The sequence below is a fragment of the Centruroides vittatus genome, unplaced genomic scaffold, assembly GCF_030686945.1.
Source record: "Centruroides vittatus isolate TY-2023 unplaced genomic scaffold, ASM3068694v2 contig_863, whole genome shotgun sequence".
Classification (NCBI taxonomy): Eukaryota; Metazoa; Arthropoda; class Arachnida; order Scorpiones; family Buthidae; genus Centruroides; species Centruroides vittatus.
The window spans coordinates 1,060,673-1,080,887 of NW_027122563.1; the positions used below are offsets into that span (position 1 = coordinate 1,060,673).

The following is a 20,215-nucleotide window of genomic DNA, read 5'->3' on the forward strand; positions in this document are numbered from 1 at the left end:
AGCGCGTTATATGGGAGTCTACTGTATATATCACATTGAACTAGGGATGTACTAAAGTCAAATTCAAAACTAGTTGGTCTCAAAAGTAGCTGATCTTTCTGATATTTTCAGATTTCTAGAAGCTGGATATTTGCTCCAGTACTGTGTCAGTTTATGCTAAATAATAATTAATAAGCATTTTTTATTGTATTTGCTAATTTATTATCAGTACAAGTTTACATTTGGTCTAATATTGCTTTCTGTTATAAAATGTTTAAATATAATATACAGTCAAATCTTGGTATAGCAATTATCAATGTAATGATAAAAATTTTTTATTTAAGCATACTGGTTTCACTTATGATGCAGGGAATATACAAACATACACCAATTACAATTAACTGTTACAGAAGAATAAAAAACCACAATAGTGTAGAAATTAACAAATTACTACAGAAAAATTACTACAGAAATATATATATATATATATATATATATATATATATAAACTTAAATAAAATACAAAGATTAAACGCCAACAATAATTTATAAATTAAGCAAAATATCAGCACAGTCAAAATTCAAAATTGAGAGAACTATCCATACACAAAAATAAACAAAAAAATTATATATAAAATAACTACATCCACCTAAAAGCAAAAGAAAAATTTAATTATCAAATCAAAACAATGGATAGTCTCCTGAATTCCTTAGACTCAACACAGATTTAAAGTAGTAGTGCCACTTCTACATAGAACTAAATAATCCCAAATACAAAACAAAAACTATGCACCAGTCTATTCAAATGACAGCAAGGTTCAAAAGTTTTTCAAAAGAAATAACAGAAACACCAAAAATACTTTCACATAGTTTTAAAAAATTAATACACTTAGCAATCACATGATACACATCCAAAGGCTGATCATTATCACAAAACATGCAAATATCTCTCTAATAATTCTAAAGGCAGAAGAAAAAATGAATTATTATGTTGAAACAATGGATGGTCTACTCTAATGATAAATTCTTCTATAACAATAAGAAATATAGTTCCTTGTGTGATTTGCATTTCTAATCGTTATGGAGGAATTTATCATTGCATCAATACATCAATTTTTATTTTATACTAAAATACATAGTATTTTCTTTTGCTTACAATGATGATGATAAAGTAAATTAAATTTATCACTTGTTTTTGGAATAAAATGTGATACTCTATTACTACAGTAATTCTGCTATAAAGGTTTTGTAATCAATATGCATTAAGTAGTGCATAGCCCAGATTTAGCATATTTTTGGTATTTTAGTGCCTAAAGCCTCTTTTACTTGTAGAATTACTGTAAATTACAATGTTAAGACATTCATATATAATTTATGAGGAAACTATGTTAAACTTATTTAGAAAGTGTACAGAGATCTTAGTTTTGCGAATTATACTTATTAAAATAATTACAAAAATCATTCTTTTTAAGAAATGTTTTAGAATTAATTTGTTTTCTTAGTTCATTTTTGTCTAGGAAGATTCAGATTATGACAGATTTTGATGTCTAACATATACTATACAAATAACTGTAATAATTACGTAAATCTTTTATTAGAGGAAATTAACAGTGCTGTTTTTTTCTGTTCTAACATTGTCTAACTTTGTAGAAACATTATTTTTACTCTAATAATGTTAGAAGGGAAATTTGATAATTTTCCATAACAATAATTCATGCTAAAATAATAATTTCTTTTTGTTTACTAAATATTGCTAAAGAAGGATGGATTTGACTGTATTTATAAATCATTTTATTCATTTATAAAATGATTGTCAATTAGTAATTTTTATTTTTTATTGTATTAAACTAATTTTCATTAAAATATGAGATTGATTAGAACAAGGGCTCTTATTAATTTTTGTTTCTTCATTGTGTTTTTCTGTTTGTTTGTGTATATTCTATATATAAATTAATAGAAAAATATCAATAAAGTAAAGTGAAAAATGATTGTTATAAATGGAGTTATAAATGTTATAAGCTGATATTTCTATATTTGTTTTGCTTTATTTCTGCAGAAAACTTAGCCTGGATAGAAAAATTTTACATGATCAAAATCATACTATAAAAAATTAGTTTTTTGTTCAGTTTTTTTCATTCAAAATTATCTAAATCAAATTTATTGTCATTTTTACTAGAAAAACAGCAAGCTTCATATTATTTATTAATTTCATATGACTGGAAATTCTTAATTTCATTTTTACAGAACACTCAATTCTTCATTAGGAGCACTTGTCCTTAATTGATCATATTCCTGGATGGATAATTTAATTATGAGCTTAACAGTTGGGAAATACTGTGTGATTTCTATATAGAATATGAAAAAGTAATTTTGTTATTTTAATCGCTTTTCTAACAGTAGTGAATTTTATATAAAATTAAGAGCATTAAAATGAATAGAAAAAAATTAATATAAATACACTATAGAAATTAAATTACTTTAGAATAGAAAAATAAATAGTGGACACTCCATTTAAAATTACTTTTTAAAGCATATGCTAGTTTTTATAATTTTTTAAATTTGAAACCGTATGTTTTCTTTTCAATAATGGACATTAAAATAAATCTGCATTCTAATATTCAATGAATATTTTTTAAAGAAATTGAGATATTGTTTATATATGTAAGTGAACAATGAAATTCAGATTTGAAATCTGCCACCTGAAAATTCGATGCCAAGAAATAATGATTATACAATTAGATATAATTTATTATTATTTTCACCATAATTTGTTTCTTCCTTTTAATTGTATATGTTTACACAATGCTTCGTAATGCAAATGCTTGTCAAAGTAAATTTTAAAATTAGCATATATTATGTAGTTTTTGCCAAAAAGCATATATAACATTTAAAAATTTAATTTTGAAAGCATGGAAACATGTATTTTTTTTTTTATGTAAAGAACTTTTTTAGCATCTCTTACAATAAATGAGAAAAAAATATTAGTTCAAACATTTCAATAATTGTTTATTTTTTAGAATTAAATTACATTGTTTGATTACAAAAATTTATTAAATATATTATAGAGTTGTTCAGAAAAATCTTGTTTTTGTGGTTGGATTACCACCAAGATTAGCTGATCCTGAAGTACTGAAAAAAAACGATTATTTTGGAAAATTTGGTAAAATACATAAAGTTGTTGTAAATCATAGTACATCATATGCAGGTTCACAGGTGAGAGATTCAACTGTTTTATTATTTTAAAATGTATTTGTCGTCTCTTTTAAAAATTATTGTATAATGTAGGGTCCAAGTGCCAGTGCTTATGTAACATATTATAAAGCAGAAGATGCTCTTAGAGCAATACATGTAGTTAATAACATTCATGTAGATGGAAGAACATTAAAAGCTTCTCTAGGAACAACAAAATATTGTAGTCATTTCTTAAAAAATCAACAGTGTCCCAAACCAGTAAGTATAAAGACATTGATTTAACATTATGTATATATATAATTTAAAAGTTTTGTAATTTGATTAATTCAGTTACATTTAAATATTATGGAGTTGATTTGTAGTTGAGGCTTTAAACAATATAAGTATTCTGTTTATAAAATATTTAATCTAGTTAGCTGATTTACTAAAAATAATAGACATCTTGTCCTAGTAAATAAATTACTTAATATTTGAATATTTTAATTTTTTTTGCTTGATGTACAGTACAATCAAAGTATATATTGACATTAAATTTTCGTTTAATTGAATATTGTTTAATTTTGAATAGGTATCTTTCTGAATCAAGTATTAATTAAATATTTTTTGTTTTACAAAATAAGTTTGTATTTAAATAATTTATTATTTTTTGACAGGATTGCATGTATCTTCATGAATTGGGTGATGAAGCTGCTAGTTTCACTAAAGAAGAAATGCAACAAGGGCAAGTCTTCAAAATATTTATAATTCTTTTTATGCTGAAATTTAAACCTTATTTTTTTTAAATGTAAAATTCTAATATTAATGTGGGAATGACTTTATTATGAATTTTAATTTAAGAAAATAACTAAAACTGGTTTTTTTCCTAATTAATGATGTAAAAATTTGTTTATAACTTGCTAACATAAAGTATATTCTTAAATAAATCATTTAAAATCTAACTTTAGCCCAATATTTAATAATTATTATTCAGCACTATCCCATTTATGGCTAATTTATTATTTCTTGCTTCAGGAACTCTTGTATTTAGTAAAAAAATAGTGAAAATCTATAACTCATTAAATCAAATATCCTTAACTTGTTGAGAGAAGATGCAGATGGCTATCTTTGCTTGCAATTCAGTTCGTCTAAGTGTTTTACATGTGTGTGTACTCATATCTATTCATTCAAGCTCTATGACTATTATATCGAGCATAAAATTATCATCATTTGCATAGCCAAGGGGAATTATGAGACTGTAGACTCACAAAAAAATTTTTTAATAAAAAGAAAGAAATAGAAGAAAATAAGAATATCCATGATTAATAATAAACTTAAATTTTGGTAGTCCTAATAGATATTGCATACAAGAATCTGTGGCTATTACTGATTCTTTTTGTGTTCAGTCTTAGCTGATATAAAAGTAGCCAGACAGAGAAGTATTTTCTTGGTACTAAGAATTGTTTAAGAAGGAAAAAAGAAATTAGGAATAAGAAATTGACTCTAGATAATTTTTCAAGAAGCAGCCAAAGCATGAGGAAGACCATGGATTTGGCTATTCATTCCAAATGTTTACTGTTATTCATGTCACTGTTCAATATTTATTGTTTGTTAATTAAGACACATTTTTGTATTAATCGTTTTTTAATACTTTCTATGCTAATCATATTCATTATCTAATATTAACACAATCTAGATTTCGTCTTCATATAATTTTGTATAATGCTGTTTTAGTCAAAATGCATTTGCTAAGAACATAATATGATATACAGTTGGGTATTATTATATTAAACTATTTAAGAAACTTACTAAAATATTACTATTATTTTAATTATAAAATAGTCTAATATGTGTGGAATGATATAACAAATTTTATGAATAGATACAGAATCAAAAATAAATTAAACATTTGTTTTGGCACTTTGAATAATTTGTTGTTAATTTTTTTTAAGTTTTTAATTTAGGTTAATGAAATAACCTGATTTTTAAACCTTTGTTTAAATTCATGATATTGATTTCTTACATGTATTTACTTGAGAAAATGTTTACACAGTATAGTAATATATTGTATGTAATGTTGTTGTATAAAATAGTAGTGTGTGTGTAATATCTACATTGCACAACTTAATGATTTTTGTAGTGACAATTTCAATGTGAATTTAATATTCTTAAAATGATAACTATTATTAAGTATAAACAGATTTTTAAAAAATATTATACATGATTATATTTTGATATTTCTAATAATTAAAAATTATACTTTTCAGGAAACATCAAGATTATGAAAAAAAATTACATGAACAAATTGTTGGTGGTAGTATAAATAGGTAAATGCTTTTACTCTCTGGAAAATCATAAAACATTTTTAAATAATATATTTTTATTGTAAATGTTGAATATTTAATGATAAATTATATTTATTTTTAGCTTTATTTTGTATCATATGAATTATTACAGAAAAATTTTAAAAATGATGTTAGAGTGGATCACAAATTAAGGTGCAAAATATTTATAAAATAAAATCACTATGCTAATGATTGATTGGCTATTAACTATGTTCACACATGCATGCACACATTTTTTAAAATTATTATAAGAAAATTTATTAAAAGAAAGAATAATATTTGATTAACACTTACGTTGATATGAAGAACTTTTCTATGAATGAATATTTTTGAAATTATATAATTTGCATTTCCAGTTAATATTGCTGTTGTTTGAAATTTCTTCATCAGAAATGCATTGGCTGAATGGCTGCAAAAAAAAAAAAAAATTCTTGCTACTGTAAGGGCAGGAAGATCTGATTTTTCATTAGTTATTAGATGTACGTACTGTACATGCTTTTTGTTAAATGCTGCACTTTTGACATCTTGATCGAATCACTATTTAGGTCAAAATAGGTAAAATAAGGTTGTTTGATATTACATATAAAGTATGCATTTATGATTTTACTATATATTTTGAAGATTTGGCCATTTTCTGGATTAAAGTGCTTTATAAACTTTATAGTTTGTTTGCATGATTGCAAGTGCTATTTTTTCAAATGACTTATGGTCTGTTTCTGCTATCTCAACAGTAAATCTTTTTCTGTGCATGTACAGTTTGTGAGAAATATCACTCTGCCATCCAATTATGTAGGGGGACACAAAATTCAAATGTTTTAAATTTGAACTGTCTAACTCTTTCTTTTAAAGGTTCCACAAACATGTTTTTTGTTCAACAAAGATGATTTCTCTGTATATCAATGTTGCATCAGAATTTTTTTCATTTAATTTAAATATTTGCCGAGTGAAATTGTTATAACAGAGATATAAACTGAAAATTGATACCCAGGCATTATTCTGCCTGTGTTCAAAATATGTAAAATTAAAAGTAGGTTTTGCATTATTGTTGCTATTAATAGTATTATTACTTAAACATTTTGAATAGAAGCACTTTAGAAAATGTCATTTAGCACTTTAGAAAGATATCTCTAGATTTAAAAATAGGTCAGGCTACTAACCTTTCCTGTTATTGTCCAATGTCACTTTAGTTGTTCACCTTTAATTAATTTAACAATATTTTATAGTAGTACTTCATTTGTTTAACTGATGAAATTAAAGTCATGAATTAAAGAAGTGAGAGACTGTCCATTATGGATTAAATATAATAGCCCAGTCAACATAATTTAGAAGGAAATTTGCACTGAAACAATACAGCCACAAAATTGTGAAAATTTATTACATGAATGACTGCAATGCTGCTGACACATTACATCAATTTTGGATTAAATTAAGCTATGCATAACTTCACCATGTTTGAAGACAAAGCTAAATAAGTGACAAAAATTGAAGTTGAATTGAAAACTGTGCAACAGTTGTTGTTGAAACAAATACACCAAGCCATCTCACAAAACATGGAATAACTGCATGAAACCACTTCTTTTATGTTACTACAAATATCCAAGGCTACTGCAGAAAAAGTTTTTGTGCTACTATTAGTCAACTCAGAATGGGCAGACTAGTGGCCTGATCCACAATATCATTGTCATATTTAGATCAAGATGTGTGTAATTTCATATATTTTTTGCATTACATTATTACTTGCATTGCTTTAAATTCCAATGCTTTCATTTGAAACTTATTATTTTATTTTATAATTTTAATGGGTAAGCTGCTGTAAACATTTTCATAGTTGTTCGTTTCTATATGCAAATTAAGTTGACAACATTAAATTTGTTTCTTGTCTACCAATAAGAGTTCAGAAGCATTTTTGTACTGGATGTGGGTAGTTCAATAGCTGGAATGGCAGATGAAGAATACCATTACAGCAAGAACAAAATTGGGCATACTTTCACTTTTAATTATTTTTAATGAAATTAAATGATAAAATAGATGCAATAGAGCTTGTCTACAGTAAATAATCTACAAAATGCTATATAAAACTTAAATGTATTTTATATGCAAGTACTTAATGAAATGGAAATAATTTCACTTCAGTGTATTCTGTATATATAAGTTAAATGGAATTGAAATTTGAAATAACTATTTCACTTAATAAACATTTTTTTATTAATACTCTTCAATTAATAAATATAATAGATTTTTAATATTTTTATGAAGCAACGGTTATTTTCTTTTCATATAACACTTCTAATTTGTCTCTCTCCCTTCTTTCTTTGATCTCTGAAATTGTTTTTAAATATTTTTCTTAAAGCAATTCAAATGATAGTATTAAAAGTTTTTAAAATAAACTGCATAAGAATGTAGTTTTCAAAAAGATCTTTTCTAATATTTTATGTCTATTGAGTAGATTTAAAATTTTCTTTACAGTTTATAAATCTCTTCAGTTGCATTGCAAAGTGTAATAAGTATTTAATATTAATTGTCTGTATTTCTTAATATAAAATATTAAATTATTTTCCTTTCTACTTCAGAAAAAACACATCATCTCCCACTAATCAATCTTGTACAATTCAAACTAACCAAAAAGAAGGCTGGCCAATATTACAACTTGGAAAGATAGAAAACAGACCAAATGGATTAAATGAAACAATTTTGAATTCACATGCAGTAACTAATCATAAAAATGAACAGAAAAGTAACAGCCAAAATAATAAAAACAGACATTCTTCAGGAGAAGATTTTTATAAAGGGTAAGTTAAACATAACATTTAAATGTATATAATATCTATGAGCATTTGTAACATAGCTTATTCATTAGAAAAAGTGAAATAGTTTTGAAATATTTTTATTAAACCTATATCATCTTCTAGCATTTGATTTTTATTCAATATTTTAAAATATTAATAATTGTAGAAAAAACTTTGGCTTTTGAATGATCTGAAGTAATTTTAAAAAAAAAACAATTATACAAAAAATGTATTTCTTTATTATTTGAAGGTTAAAGTTGATAAAATAGAAACAATTATTTTTATACATTTATAAATATTTAAAAAAAATATCAGTGTTTAGTTTGTCTTTTAAATGTTAAGTTTTTTCTGTTGTCTAATTTTGAGGTTATGTGATTGATTTTAATTTTAAAATAATTAACTGAAAAATTACAGATATCTGAGTATTAAAATTTATGCATGCATGCATACCTAAATACATGTAATTAGGATAAAATCAGTGTTTCTGAAACTCTTGATTTGAATATAGTTTCAGAAACACTAATGTTAAATTTAAATGTCATATATTATCTATGATTATATGCAAAAATATTTTAGATTCCTGATAAAATAATTTACTAAATGATAATTTTAAAATTTAATTGTTAAAATAATTGTCATTAATGGACCCAAGTTTTCTGACAGTGTTGAATTCAAGTCAGATTTTGTGAGTTTTAAATATGGATATTGTGCAAAATACTCATAAAAAATTATAAAGCAATTGTTTTACATTAAATTAAAGAGATGTACTGTACCACTGCACAAAACAGCATTTGTCTTGAGACAAGAAGTATTAGAAACTAGTAAGAGAAGTAAAACCTAATCAGTATTGGATATTAAATAAGTATGATATAATGATAATGCAAGAAAAACAAACTTATTAAGCCAATAGAAAAAGGAAACAGTGCAGTTAGACACTACATTTCACATGGCATTACTCAGTATACTTTGAGATTTGTGTTTCTGTTGGTCATGGTGGATGAGATAGGATGCTGAAAGAGCTATCAACTAAGTATAATATGCTAATATTACTCAGCATATAGAAATTTTTTACAGTTCTGTGAACAGAAACAGAAAACTTGCAAGAAAGTAACTGTAGTGAAACCACTGATTTCATTAGAATTTAATTCTCGTTGTCAAGTGGACCTGATAGGTTTCGAAACTCTCTTGATGGTAAATTTAAGCATATCTTGGTTTATCAGGACCACATAACAAAGTTTGTAGTGTTAAGAGCTCTTAAATCTAAGAGAGCTGAGGAAATAGCATTATTTTTTTGACATATTTTTCTCTTCTTTCTGCTCTAGCAATACTTCAGTCAGATAACTAAAGAGTTTATGAACAAAATCATCTATAGTTTGAAGATTACTGGCCTCAACTGAAAATTGTGCATGTAAAATCCTGACATAATCAAAGCCAAGGAAGCACTGAAAGAACAAACTAAGATATAGAAAATATGGTCACACTGATTGCAGGAAAAAAACAATCTTCATTGGAGTGAAGGTATGTGGCTCATCTAGTAACAAAGAACAGATTCTATCATTCAGGTATTGAAATACCTCTATACAAGGCAATTGTTTAGCTGCAAAATAAAGGCAGGTTTGAACATTTTATCTTTGCTACAAGAAGTGTTGAATATTGCAAATGAATCATTAAAAGACATTTTAGATTTTATTAATGATGAGAAGAACAGTGATTATAAAGAGAGAGTAAATGATAACACAACTACAAATGAATTAACTGCAATTTGAAAGCATAATCCCTAAAAGTTTCAGCTTCAACTCAGGAATATGAAAATCAAGGCTTCAATTGCTGTCTGTTTAAAATCAACTAGTGGTGCTCATCAGTGCTCAGACAGCAGATGAAACATTAAAACTATCTTGAAATTCTGGTGTGTGTGAAGATGGATTTGGTCCACCTGTTACTTTCCTCTTTGCTTCTAAAATAAGAAAGGCATTAGATGCTGACAGTCTAAAATAAATCTGGAATTTCAGGCAAAGAAAATGAAAAGGCTCTATGAAAACAAGTTCCTGCCCAGTGAACAAATTACTACAGTGTATTCCAGTCCCAGTAGTAGATGAAAGTAGGGAAGATTCTTGCAAAATTTTGGCTATTGTAATAAGTTTGATGAATGATGGATTATATCAACTTGGAACCAAACAAGCTGGTCTGAAACAGTTGTACTCAAGATTGCTAAATGATGTATCCAGATAAAGAAGTGTCTTTCAGGTCAGCAACAATTGAACAATCTAATATTGTACAAGGATTAGTGAAGTGCCAAAACAGATGCCAGAATCTAAAATGCATTTGCCTGGAAAAGCTTTTGATTCAAAATGTCATTATAGGTCTGTATGTTGTAGTAAATAAACATACAGAACAATGAATAAAACAGTGATATAATTAATGTTATTTCATGTTCAAATTTTAATATTATAACAATTTAGTTTAGTAGAAGTCTATTGTAAAATGTAACACTGTTTTTCATGATAATTTCATTAGTGTACATATTTCTTACTTATTTTCTTAGAAATACAATAATAATTAAAAATATACAAGAATATAATTTTTTTTTTCTTAATATCTAATATTCTTTAAGGACATTGAAACAAAACCTTAAAATAATAAGTTATAAAAAGTTTTTAGAATCGCCCTGTATTTAAAATTAACAATGAGAAATTAATGGAGTTATATGCTGCAATTGACAGATAAAACAGATACAAAATATGTGCTTAAAACAAGATAGATAACATTTAGCTGATTGTCTTCAAATAATTGAAGAAAAATTTTTTGTTAACAGTGACTTAGTGTCTACATATAGAGAGACTGATGATTGCATGATAGGAAACTACTACAAAGTATAATTTATATGATATTTGTAATAAAGAATATTAGAAAAGATCTGGTAGTTTCACAATAGTTGTATTTTTATTTGGAATAAATTGTTAACAAATAGTGAAAGATACATATACATTGAAAAAGTTGTAAAAGAAAGCCAATAAAATTAAATGCACTTTCAAAAAATACAAATATCATATATGATTGAAAATTTGGATGTTTTTATTATGGTTATCACTTTTACAGTTGAATAAATTTAATATAGCCCTTCAATTTTTTTCATTTGTATTATAGTAATTAATTCTTTTAATAATTCTGTTGCAAAATTATTAAAAATGTTTTTTTGTTTGATAATAGATGGCATTTAACTTCACTAATTAATTTGAGATTTTAAATTATGACTGAAAATATAGTTTAATATATATTATTTTTGTTTAGATACTCTTGAATTTAAATGAAACCATTTATTATAATGAATGATAAACCTTAGTATATAAATTTTGAGAAAATATTTGAATTAATTTTTCAACTTTTACCCCTTTTTATTCAGTTGCTTTCTGATCCAAATTCAGTAAGGAAATAGCAAATATTTTTATACAATACAGATATTAACTTTTTGAAAATTACTTCTACAGTTTGATAATGTTTAAATGTAGTCTTCTTGTGCAAAGATTTTAGTTTCATATTTTGTATTGTTTCACTAATCATGTGAGCATTACCTGTGCCTTTTAAATCTGTTTCATAATTTTTGTGCTGAAATTTCACCTTGAATTGCAATTGAAAATTTGTTACAAGGAATAAAATATTCAATATACTAGCTAAGAATATATTTCTGTATAAAAAAAAAAGTAAATGTGTTTAATATTTTTAAGTAATTATGTAGAAAGTGAAATGGAAGAAAATGTTTTAGAAATTGATTTTTCTAAATCAATAACTTCTTATGAAAACTACATTATCTAAATATACTACTCAGCTAATGAGTATACAGTTAGTAAAAAATGTAATTTGCATTTAAAGCTTATTTTAATATCAAAATGATTTAAATGTTTTCATTAAAATATCTGCTAAGATAAATCTACTTATTTTATTTATTTATTTTTTCTTTCAGGAATGTAAGAGACAGTTCTTCAGACAGAGGTTCACAGAAATCAAATAGTTCAAGATCATATAATAGAAGTAGCAGTAGGGAAGATATGACATCTCGAAATACAGTTTCTCCCAGTTCAATATGCCAAAGTCAAAATGCAACTGTAAATTCAAATAATTCTTCCATTGATTCTGTAAATCAATGTTGTGATAATGGTTTTTCATTAAACAATGCTAATATACAAAGAGATTCGGACGGGGCAACTCAGGGTAAATATTGCGATAATCTCCATTATGAGTCACAGTCTTCTCATAGTCTACCGCCAAGTCATGTAAATGCTAAATTAGATACAGATGTACAGTTATGTGTTGATAATAATATAGCCAGATCATCTCCATCTGGAAATTTTTCACAGAGTCCTCTTCAAAGCCCTATTAGCATACTCCACAGAAATTTTGGACCTACTGTACAGTTATCTACGTTGCATTCTTCCCAATCAATGCCTAATTGGACAAATAGAGGAATTCAACTAGACGATCATCGTATCTTAAATCAGGGCATGACTTATGTAAATTCTATATCACCTTTAGGTTGCAGAACATTGCCAATTCATTCTTTACAAGGACAGGAATCAAATTCTACAATCAGAACTGTAAATATGAGTACAGGAAACAGTAATTCATGTCATTCAATAAATAATGGTAAGATTATTTTAGTATTTAATTCTATTTGTAACAAAAGTTTTAGAATTATTGAAATGTTAATGTTTAATAATGTTACTTTGATAAGTTAACTTTAATATTTTCTTGCATATAATAAATATTAACAAGATTTAATTCTGTATTTTTGTGGAATGGTCAGCATACCAGTCTAGCCTTCAAGATCATAAAATCAGATATTTCTATATGGTAAAAATGGGCATGCCAGTTTATTCTGGGGAGAATGCCAGCATGCCAGTTTAAGTGAGGTTACAGATCCCCTCAAGAGGGTGCATTAAAAAACAAACAAATTTTTCTTCTAAAACTGTGAAACTGTCAGCATTACATCAAAAACTATGATTATATGTTTTAATTTCTTCATTTTGTCTTTTTTTCTAACAATGTAAAATACTTTCTGGAATTCCAAAAGTGTTTTTTTTTTGTGTGTGTATTTTATTGTTATTGGATTCAAAAACACAAAAATAAACACATTAAATTTAAGAAACTGGCTGTAAATTATCTCAACTTGCATCCTTAACATCTACTTTGTGTGAAATTTGAGAGAAAGATGTCATTTTTAAGGTCAAGGTAAATGATCAGTGTAGCCCCTCACTGATTGACCTACTACTACTGTCAATAAGTTGTTAATTGTTTTATTAAACAAAAACTTTTTCCTGATTTTATGTTCATTCAAATTACAATGTTCTTATTTTATTGTAGTGGGAAGAATTTTTTTTTTTAATGTTTAATTAACAACTAGTTTCGTTAAATCTAATTAATTTTAAATTTTAGTCACAGTTTTTCCTGTTTGTGTGGCATGTCAGTCATTTCACAAAAATATGGTATGATGGATTCAATTTGGAAATTTGCTTTATTTCAATTTTCATGTTACTGTATTGTCCCTATTAGAACTCACCTGTACCCCTTTTTTTCTGTTTTTTTGGTTGAAACTTTTAATAGTGCTTTTCTTGTGATACTGTAATTGATATTTTTAATGTACAGTAAATAGCACATCCCAATGAATTTAAGGTTTCCCAGTTTCCTGACTTTTTCTATAATTTTTCATTAACTTTAGAAATGGCTCTACAATACAATAATCACAGCAACAGTCAGCATCAAATTGTAGTAATTGTTCCAAAAAAAGGAAAACAATAAGGATTTAATGCTTTTCTTTGTAGGAGAACATAAATTCTGTTAGTTGTTTAAAACCAGGAGAAAAAAATACAGATTAAGTAATGGTTGTAATAGAAGCCCATGTTTTAAAACATGCATAATTCTAGCAAGCTCTTTTAATAAGGAGAAAGTGGTAATTGAAAATTTAGAATCAAAAGAATTTTAACAAAATCTGCAAAATATCTAATCTTTTATTTGTTAATATTATATTGTTAATTTTTTACTAAATTATATTGTTTTTGGATTTACGAAACAATATATCTATGTAAGATATAGAAATTAACACTATTCAAGGAATATTTGATATTTTAAAATTTGAGAGTTAGATAATTTAGTTTTTTTAAATAATTAATACAAATATCATTCTGATAATTAACTTGTTATGAGTTTTATAATTATTTTATAATCACATAAAACAAAATTTTTATTATTATGTAAATAATTTGTTTAGGACATAAGAAACATATTGTTTTAAGCCTATTGACAGAATTGTTTTTTCTATACAAAAGAACAATTGTATTTTAATTTAAAATTAGTGAATTCAGAACAAACGCCAGGTCACTAGACTTCACAGTAAGGTGTTTACAGTAAAACAATGTCTTACAAAACTTGGATAAAACAAAAAAAATTAAAATTTGTAGTTTTTCATCATTACAGAGTAGTAGTAACATTTTTTTAGTGAAGCTTGTATATATATTAACAAATTATAAAGGAATTTATAGCATTAGTTTCATCTCTTATAACTGATATTGTTAGACTTGTGTCCTCTTTATTTTATTCACATTCATTTAAATATAAATATTTTTTTTTCTAAATTTAATTATAACTTTTAAGATGCATTAGTAATTATTACTCAATTAGTTAGACATCTATTATGTTGTTCTCACTCAGTATAATATTGAAATCAGATGGGAAATTTTTGTTATAGTTGTACAAAATTTCTTTCCTTCTCTAAATCAGATAGTTTGATGATGAATGAATGATTTATAGCTCATATCAGGTGATGGTAATTAAAGTGCACAATGCTGTTTAGAAAAAGTTTTAACAATTAAATTGCATCCAAATCTGTTATAGTGACATTTCAAGATGATGATAACTTTTCATAGAAGAAAATTAGTACCAAAACTTGTCACTATGACACTTCACTGAAGCAACAAGCATTTTATTAGTACAAGATACTCTGTATTAAATAAGTATGTTCTGGCAAGTTGATGGTATAGCTGATAAGAATGATTTTCAACAGTTGTGTCCCAGAACTTAGCTGTGACATTGCTTATGCAAAGAGAATTGCAATCTTAAGATGCTTGTACAGTGAAGTATGGTTGCTACAAGTAACATTCTTGTAATGGCAATGTTTAAATAATTTTTTTAATGGCAATACACCTATCCCTCGATTTACACGGAAGATAGGTTCCTGAGAAAAACGTGTAAATCGAATTTGTATCTTTTTGAATGTAAAACCATGTAAATCGAAAAGTATGCAAAAAAACGCATAATTTCGTTGTTTATTAATTATGAATTTTTTTCAATTTTTAAAGGTACATAAATCAAACAAAAATATTGAAAGGCAAAAAAATATATTCTTTTATTAATTAAATACAAAGTACAAAGGAACAAAAAATAAAATCTGAAAGATTCATAAAAATGTAATGTAATTGTGTAATGTAATGTAAAAAATGTAATTAAAAATAATGTAATCGTTTGTTACTTATGAATATGAAAAATTAAAATTTTCTGGTATAAAACTATGTGGAATGAATGCAACTTCATGCGTATGGGGGAGTACCCTATATCGGTTTATCGGTTACTATTTGACGGATTGAAATAAAACTGTCACCTAGTATCCTAAATATCAACTATAACATATAATTAAAGTGGATTGGAAGATAGATGTAGATTAGAGTTAAAAATTGTTCCTTTTGATCATAGCCAGTTTATTTTCTACATTTATTTTTTAAACCGTGTAAAAGCGAAAACGTGTAAAAGAAGTACCGTGTAAAACGAGGGATAGGTGTATTTATTTATCTACAGTATATAAGTCTAAACATACATGTTTGATTTAAATATACAGAAACACACTGCTTGTTTCACACAAAGGTATATATCATCAATAATTTTAATAAACTGTTTAGATTTGAATGCATTATGGTGATGTATATGTTGGATTTTTAATTATAGTGTGAGTAATAATCATTGGCAGGCCACACGTTGCCAGGCCTGATCTAGACAATATTGAATAGGGTACTTTAATTACAAACTACAATTCCAAGAAATTCAGTTTGTTTTTAGAAAATACCTGTGTAGTATAAACAAAAATAGTAAACATTAGTATCCAAATTATATTTTTATTACAGTTTGAAGAAATTTTTAAAATATTAGTTGATGATAATCAGTATATAAATTTTATTTGAAAATAATTTTTCTTTGTATAAACATTTCTTTTATTTATTATTTAAGAAGCAATTTTTAAAGGTTTTTAAATACACTAGACACTGGCTAATTTGGCCATTCTTTCCACAGGGGAGGAGCCAGATTAGCAATAGTGGCAAATTACTAATAGTGCATAGGCTTAAAGGCAACAGAATGATTGAACTGTCACTCTTCAGTATTGGTTCATTTTTGGGGGCAGGTGGCAAATAATATGGCATACTGATGTGCAGTAATGTATACAGAAATGAAACCTGAGTAAACAGGAAAATGGTGTGTGATATGACTAACATTTTAATGAAAACAGAAGCACATAGGTGATCAGTTAGGCCATGCCAGATTATTAAACACCAGATTAATGAGAGAGTATTGTATATGGTTTATAATCAAATAAGTCAATAATATTGAAAGTTGTTGACTTATCTGTTAAAGAAATCTGTTTATAATTACCAGTTTTATTTGAATAGTAACCATCCTTGAATATTACTACATCTGTTATTTGAGGATTTATGAAACTTGAGAAAGCAATGTAAAATAAATGAATATCATAAACTACAAACAAACTTTAAAAGAAAATGAAATATGTAAAATGTATAATAATTATCTTTTTATTGGTATATAAAATTAATTCTCATTATAAAGAAAGTTACCAGTTGCCAGTTTTAAAATATAAATATGAATATTTAAATATTTTATTAATAATAGACTTCAAACAGGTTTGTGTAAAGAAGAAACTAACTCCTTTGATTAGCAACCACAGAGAAAATTATGCAGTTTTAAATAGTATCTATTTAGTTTAAAATAGTAATCATTGAATAAAACCAGTACTTACATTTTATGTAAGTCATGGCCAAAAGTTTAGAACCCTAGAATGAAATGATGTAATCTACATATGTCATCACCTGCAGATATTTTTTTCTTATTCTGAGATCTTTTAATTCAGTTTCATTTAACAATTAACATTTGCTTAGATTGACTTCATAACAAAATTTTTAATAATTTCAGTTGTCAAGTCAATGTAAATAAATGTTAATTGTAACTTATTCAAATTGTATACACACACAGTCAAACCCCATTAATACGAAGTTGAAGGGACTTAAAAATTGGCACTTTGTATTAACGAAATTTGTATTAACCAAACTCACATAAACCAATAATGTAATAATGGGGTTTGATTCTATATATATTGTATTTTTAAAATAGTTTTAAATTACAGTTTATTACTTATTGCATAAATATACTCTGATAACTCTGATCATCTATTTGTGTGAGCCAAAAGTTGAGAGTTGGCATCAGGAAGTCAAGTCACTGCATACTGTACATATTGTAGCAATCTCTATGGTTGGGACAGTCCATTTGTATGATTTATATCTCCAAACAGTGTGTTAGTCTAGTAAGTGAATTTGCAGTGTTCAGGAAGGAAACAAGGGCTGCATTAATATTGAATCTGCCAAAACAGATCAAGCTGTGGTCCAGTTTCTTGTTATGGAGAGCTGTCAAAATCTATAGATGAATCTTGTCACTGTACAGCAGAGCCTGTTTGTCATTCCAAATTGTTGCAAGATGGAGTTCAGTGTTCAGAGAAGGTTGCAAAGACACTTCCAATCAAGCACATTCAGGCTACCTGAGTCTGGTGCTAATAGCTGATGTGCTAGAGAAAACAGATGGCAACATTCAAGCATATTGACATACAAGCTTCCAAAGTCTAAGGGTACTTATCTTATTCCCTGATATATCACCCTGTGACTATCATATCTTTGGATTTCTGAAAAAGGTACTTAAAGGAATGCATTTCATGTTGGATGATGATTTCATGTGCATAATTGAGAAACAGTTCTGAGAAGAATCAAAGTCTCTCTTTCACAATAGTATTTATAAACTAATCATAAAATGGGACAATTGTCTAAACACCAGTGGAAATAACTTTTAATTGTACTGATGTTTTTCCAAAAATATTGGTTAAAAAACAATTTTTGGATCACACTAATAGTTTTTTTAATAGCTCCATATTGTCAAAATTAGAAAGAATAAAACAACTTGGTTTTTTATAATTTAAATTATAATAATCATATAATTTTGTAATTTTTATTTCTTTAAATGCATTTTACTTCATACCTTTGTTACTTAAACTTATGATGATTTTATAGTTATAAACAATGTTCTTAATAAGTTGATACTGCTACAAAATATTCTATGTTTAGGTTGTTAAGTATTTTAAACTATTTACAAATAAAAAACAAATTTATTTTACAGATGTAAAACTTCAAAATGAAAATTTTGCTGCTAAGGAATTTACTGATGCTGACTAATTATTGACTAAATTTCATTGTTTGATATTAGTTGATTTCTAATAATTAACCAGTTATGAAATGTTTAAAGTAAATATGAATAAAAAATTAAAGAAGCAGTAGTAAACCAGTGATGACTATAATAATTTTTGTAATTTATTATAAAATAGAATATAATCTTTAATAAAAGTGACTTTTACTGAATTTATTTAATAAAAATATAGTCATACTCTGTTAATACAAAGTTGAAAGGTCTTAAAAATTGGCACTTTGTATTAATTGAGGTTTTTTAAATCTGGAAACAAAAAATAGTCTGATTAGGCCAAATCTGAGCTGTAAGGTGGGTGATTGAGCTGTGCAAAGTCAGTCCTGAATGGCAACTTGAATGTGCTGTGGTGTGGATGGATGCATTGTCAAACAAGTACACTCCTCTTGTTAATTTTCCTTGTTGTTTTTGTGTGTCTTTTTATGCAACTGATATAATAACATTGTATAATAATATTGCATTTAAAGTCCACCATCAATATGCCCTTACAGCAGCAAAAAATGGTGGCCAGGATCATCTTGGTTGATGGCAACATCCTTTAGCCCTTTTTTGGTGCTCACATCCATGGTCTTTGCCACTCCATTGATTCCATTTTGGAAAAGGGGTCACAATAAAGGACACATCCTTTACCAATAGATTTCAAAAATCAATTCCATTCACTTTGTAGAGGTCCAAAGTTGACTGCACACTTTCTATGTGCTGCTGCCATTGGACAGCAAAAAGAAGTTTGGGAACCCATTATGTGCTGACTTAGATGCTCATGAAACACATACTGAACACTTGTATCTGGTAAGTTGTTCACTGTTGCTATTTCTATCATTTTCAAGATAATCCAAAAGAACCACCTCTCACCATACCAATATTTTTCAAGATTACCTTGACCAGATCTCATCATTTTCAATGGATTTTTGTCCTACTCAGAAATATTTAGTTCATTCTTTGACAGTGGTGTAGATGATGAAGCTTCTCCATACACATAATCTAGGCATTGTTTGATTTCCATTGGTGTTTAACCTTCTTTTGAGAAACTTGATCACTGCTCAATACTCTAGTTTAAAATTTGCTGCCATGTCATACACAGAAGTCCACTATGAATCACTTTTTAATACTACAGCCACTAAATTTGCATCAAACACTAATAAAGACAATATTATTTTATATATTTGTCTTTACATGTCTTTCAGTCTTATGCAGGAGGCTAGGTCGGGAACTTACGGTGCTTCCTACATAAAGTTCCCTTATTATGAACTGTAAAACGAAAAGCTCTGGAATTTGTGAAGAACTCAACATTCACAACTTTAGTGCTAGTTTAAGGTGGTTAGATTAATAGAAGAAACCCAATGGAATTGTTCAGAAAACTGTGTGGTA

General features: G+C 26.5%; 1 protein-coding gene across 4 annotated transcripts in view; it reads left to right on the plus strand.

Annotated features, from left to right (window-relative positions):
- Window positions 1-20,215, plus strand: part of Cnot4 (CCR4-NOT transcription complex subunit 4) — a 125,311-nt gene that overhangs the window by 62,123 nt on the left and 42,973 nt on the right. For 3 of the 4 annotated variants that reach the window (XM_067279317.1, XM_067279318.1, XM_067279319.1), the window contains exons 7-12: window positions 3,045-3,192; window positions 3,265-3,429; window positions 3,825-3,892; window positions 5,415-5,474; window positions 8,063-8,281; window positions 12,237-12,916. In XM_067279317.1, coding sequence (XP_067135418.1) covers window positions 3,045-3,192; window positions 3,265-3,429; window positions 3,825-3,892; window positions 5,415-5,474; window positions 8,063-8,281; window positions 12,237-12,916 — 1,340 coding nt within the window. The remainder of the gene's footprint in view (window positions 1-3,044; window positions 3,193-3,264; window positions 3,430-3,824; window positions 3,893-5,414; window positions 5,475-8,062; window positions 8,282-12,236; window positions 12,917-20,215) is intronic. The other variant, XM_067279320.1, reaches the window with a different exon arrangement.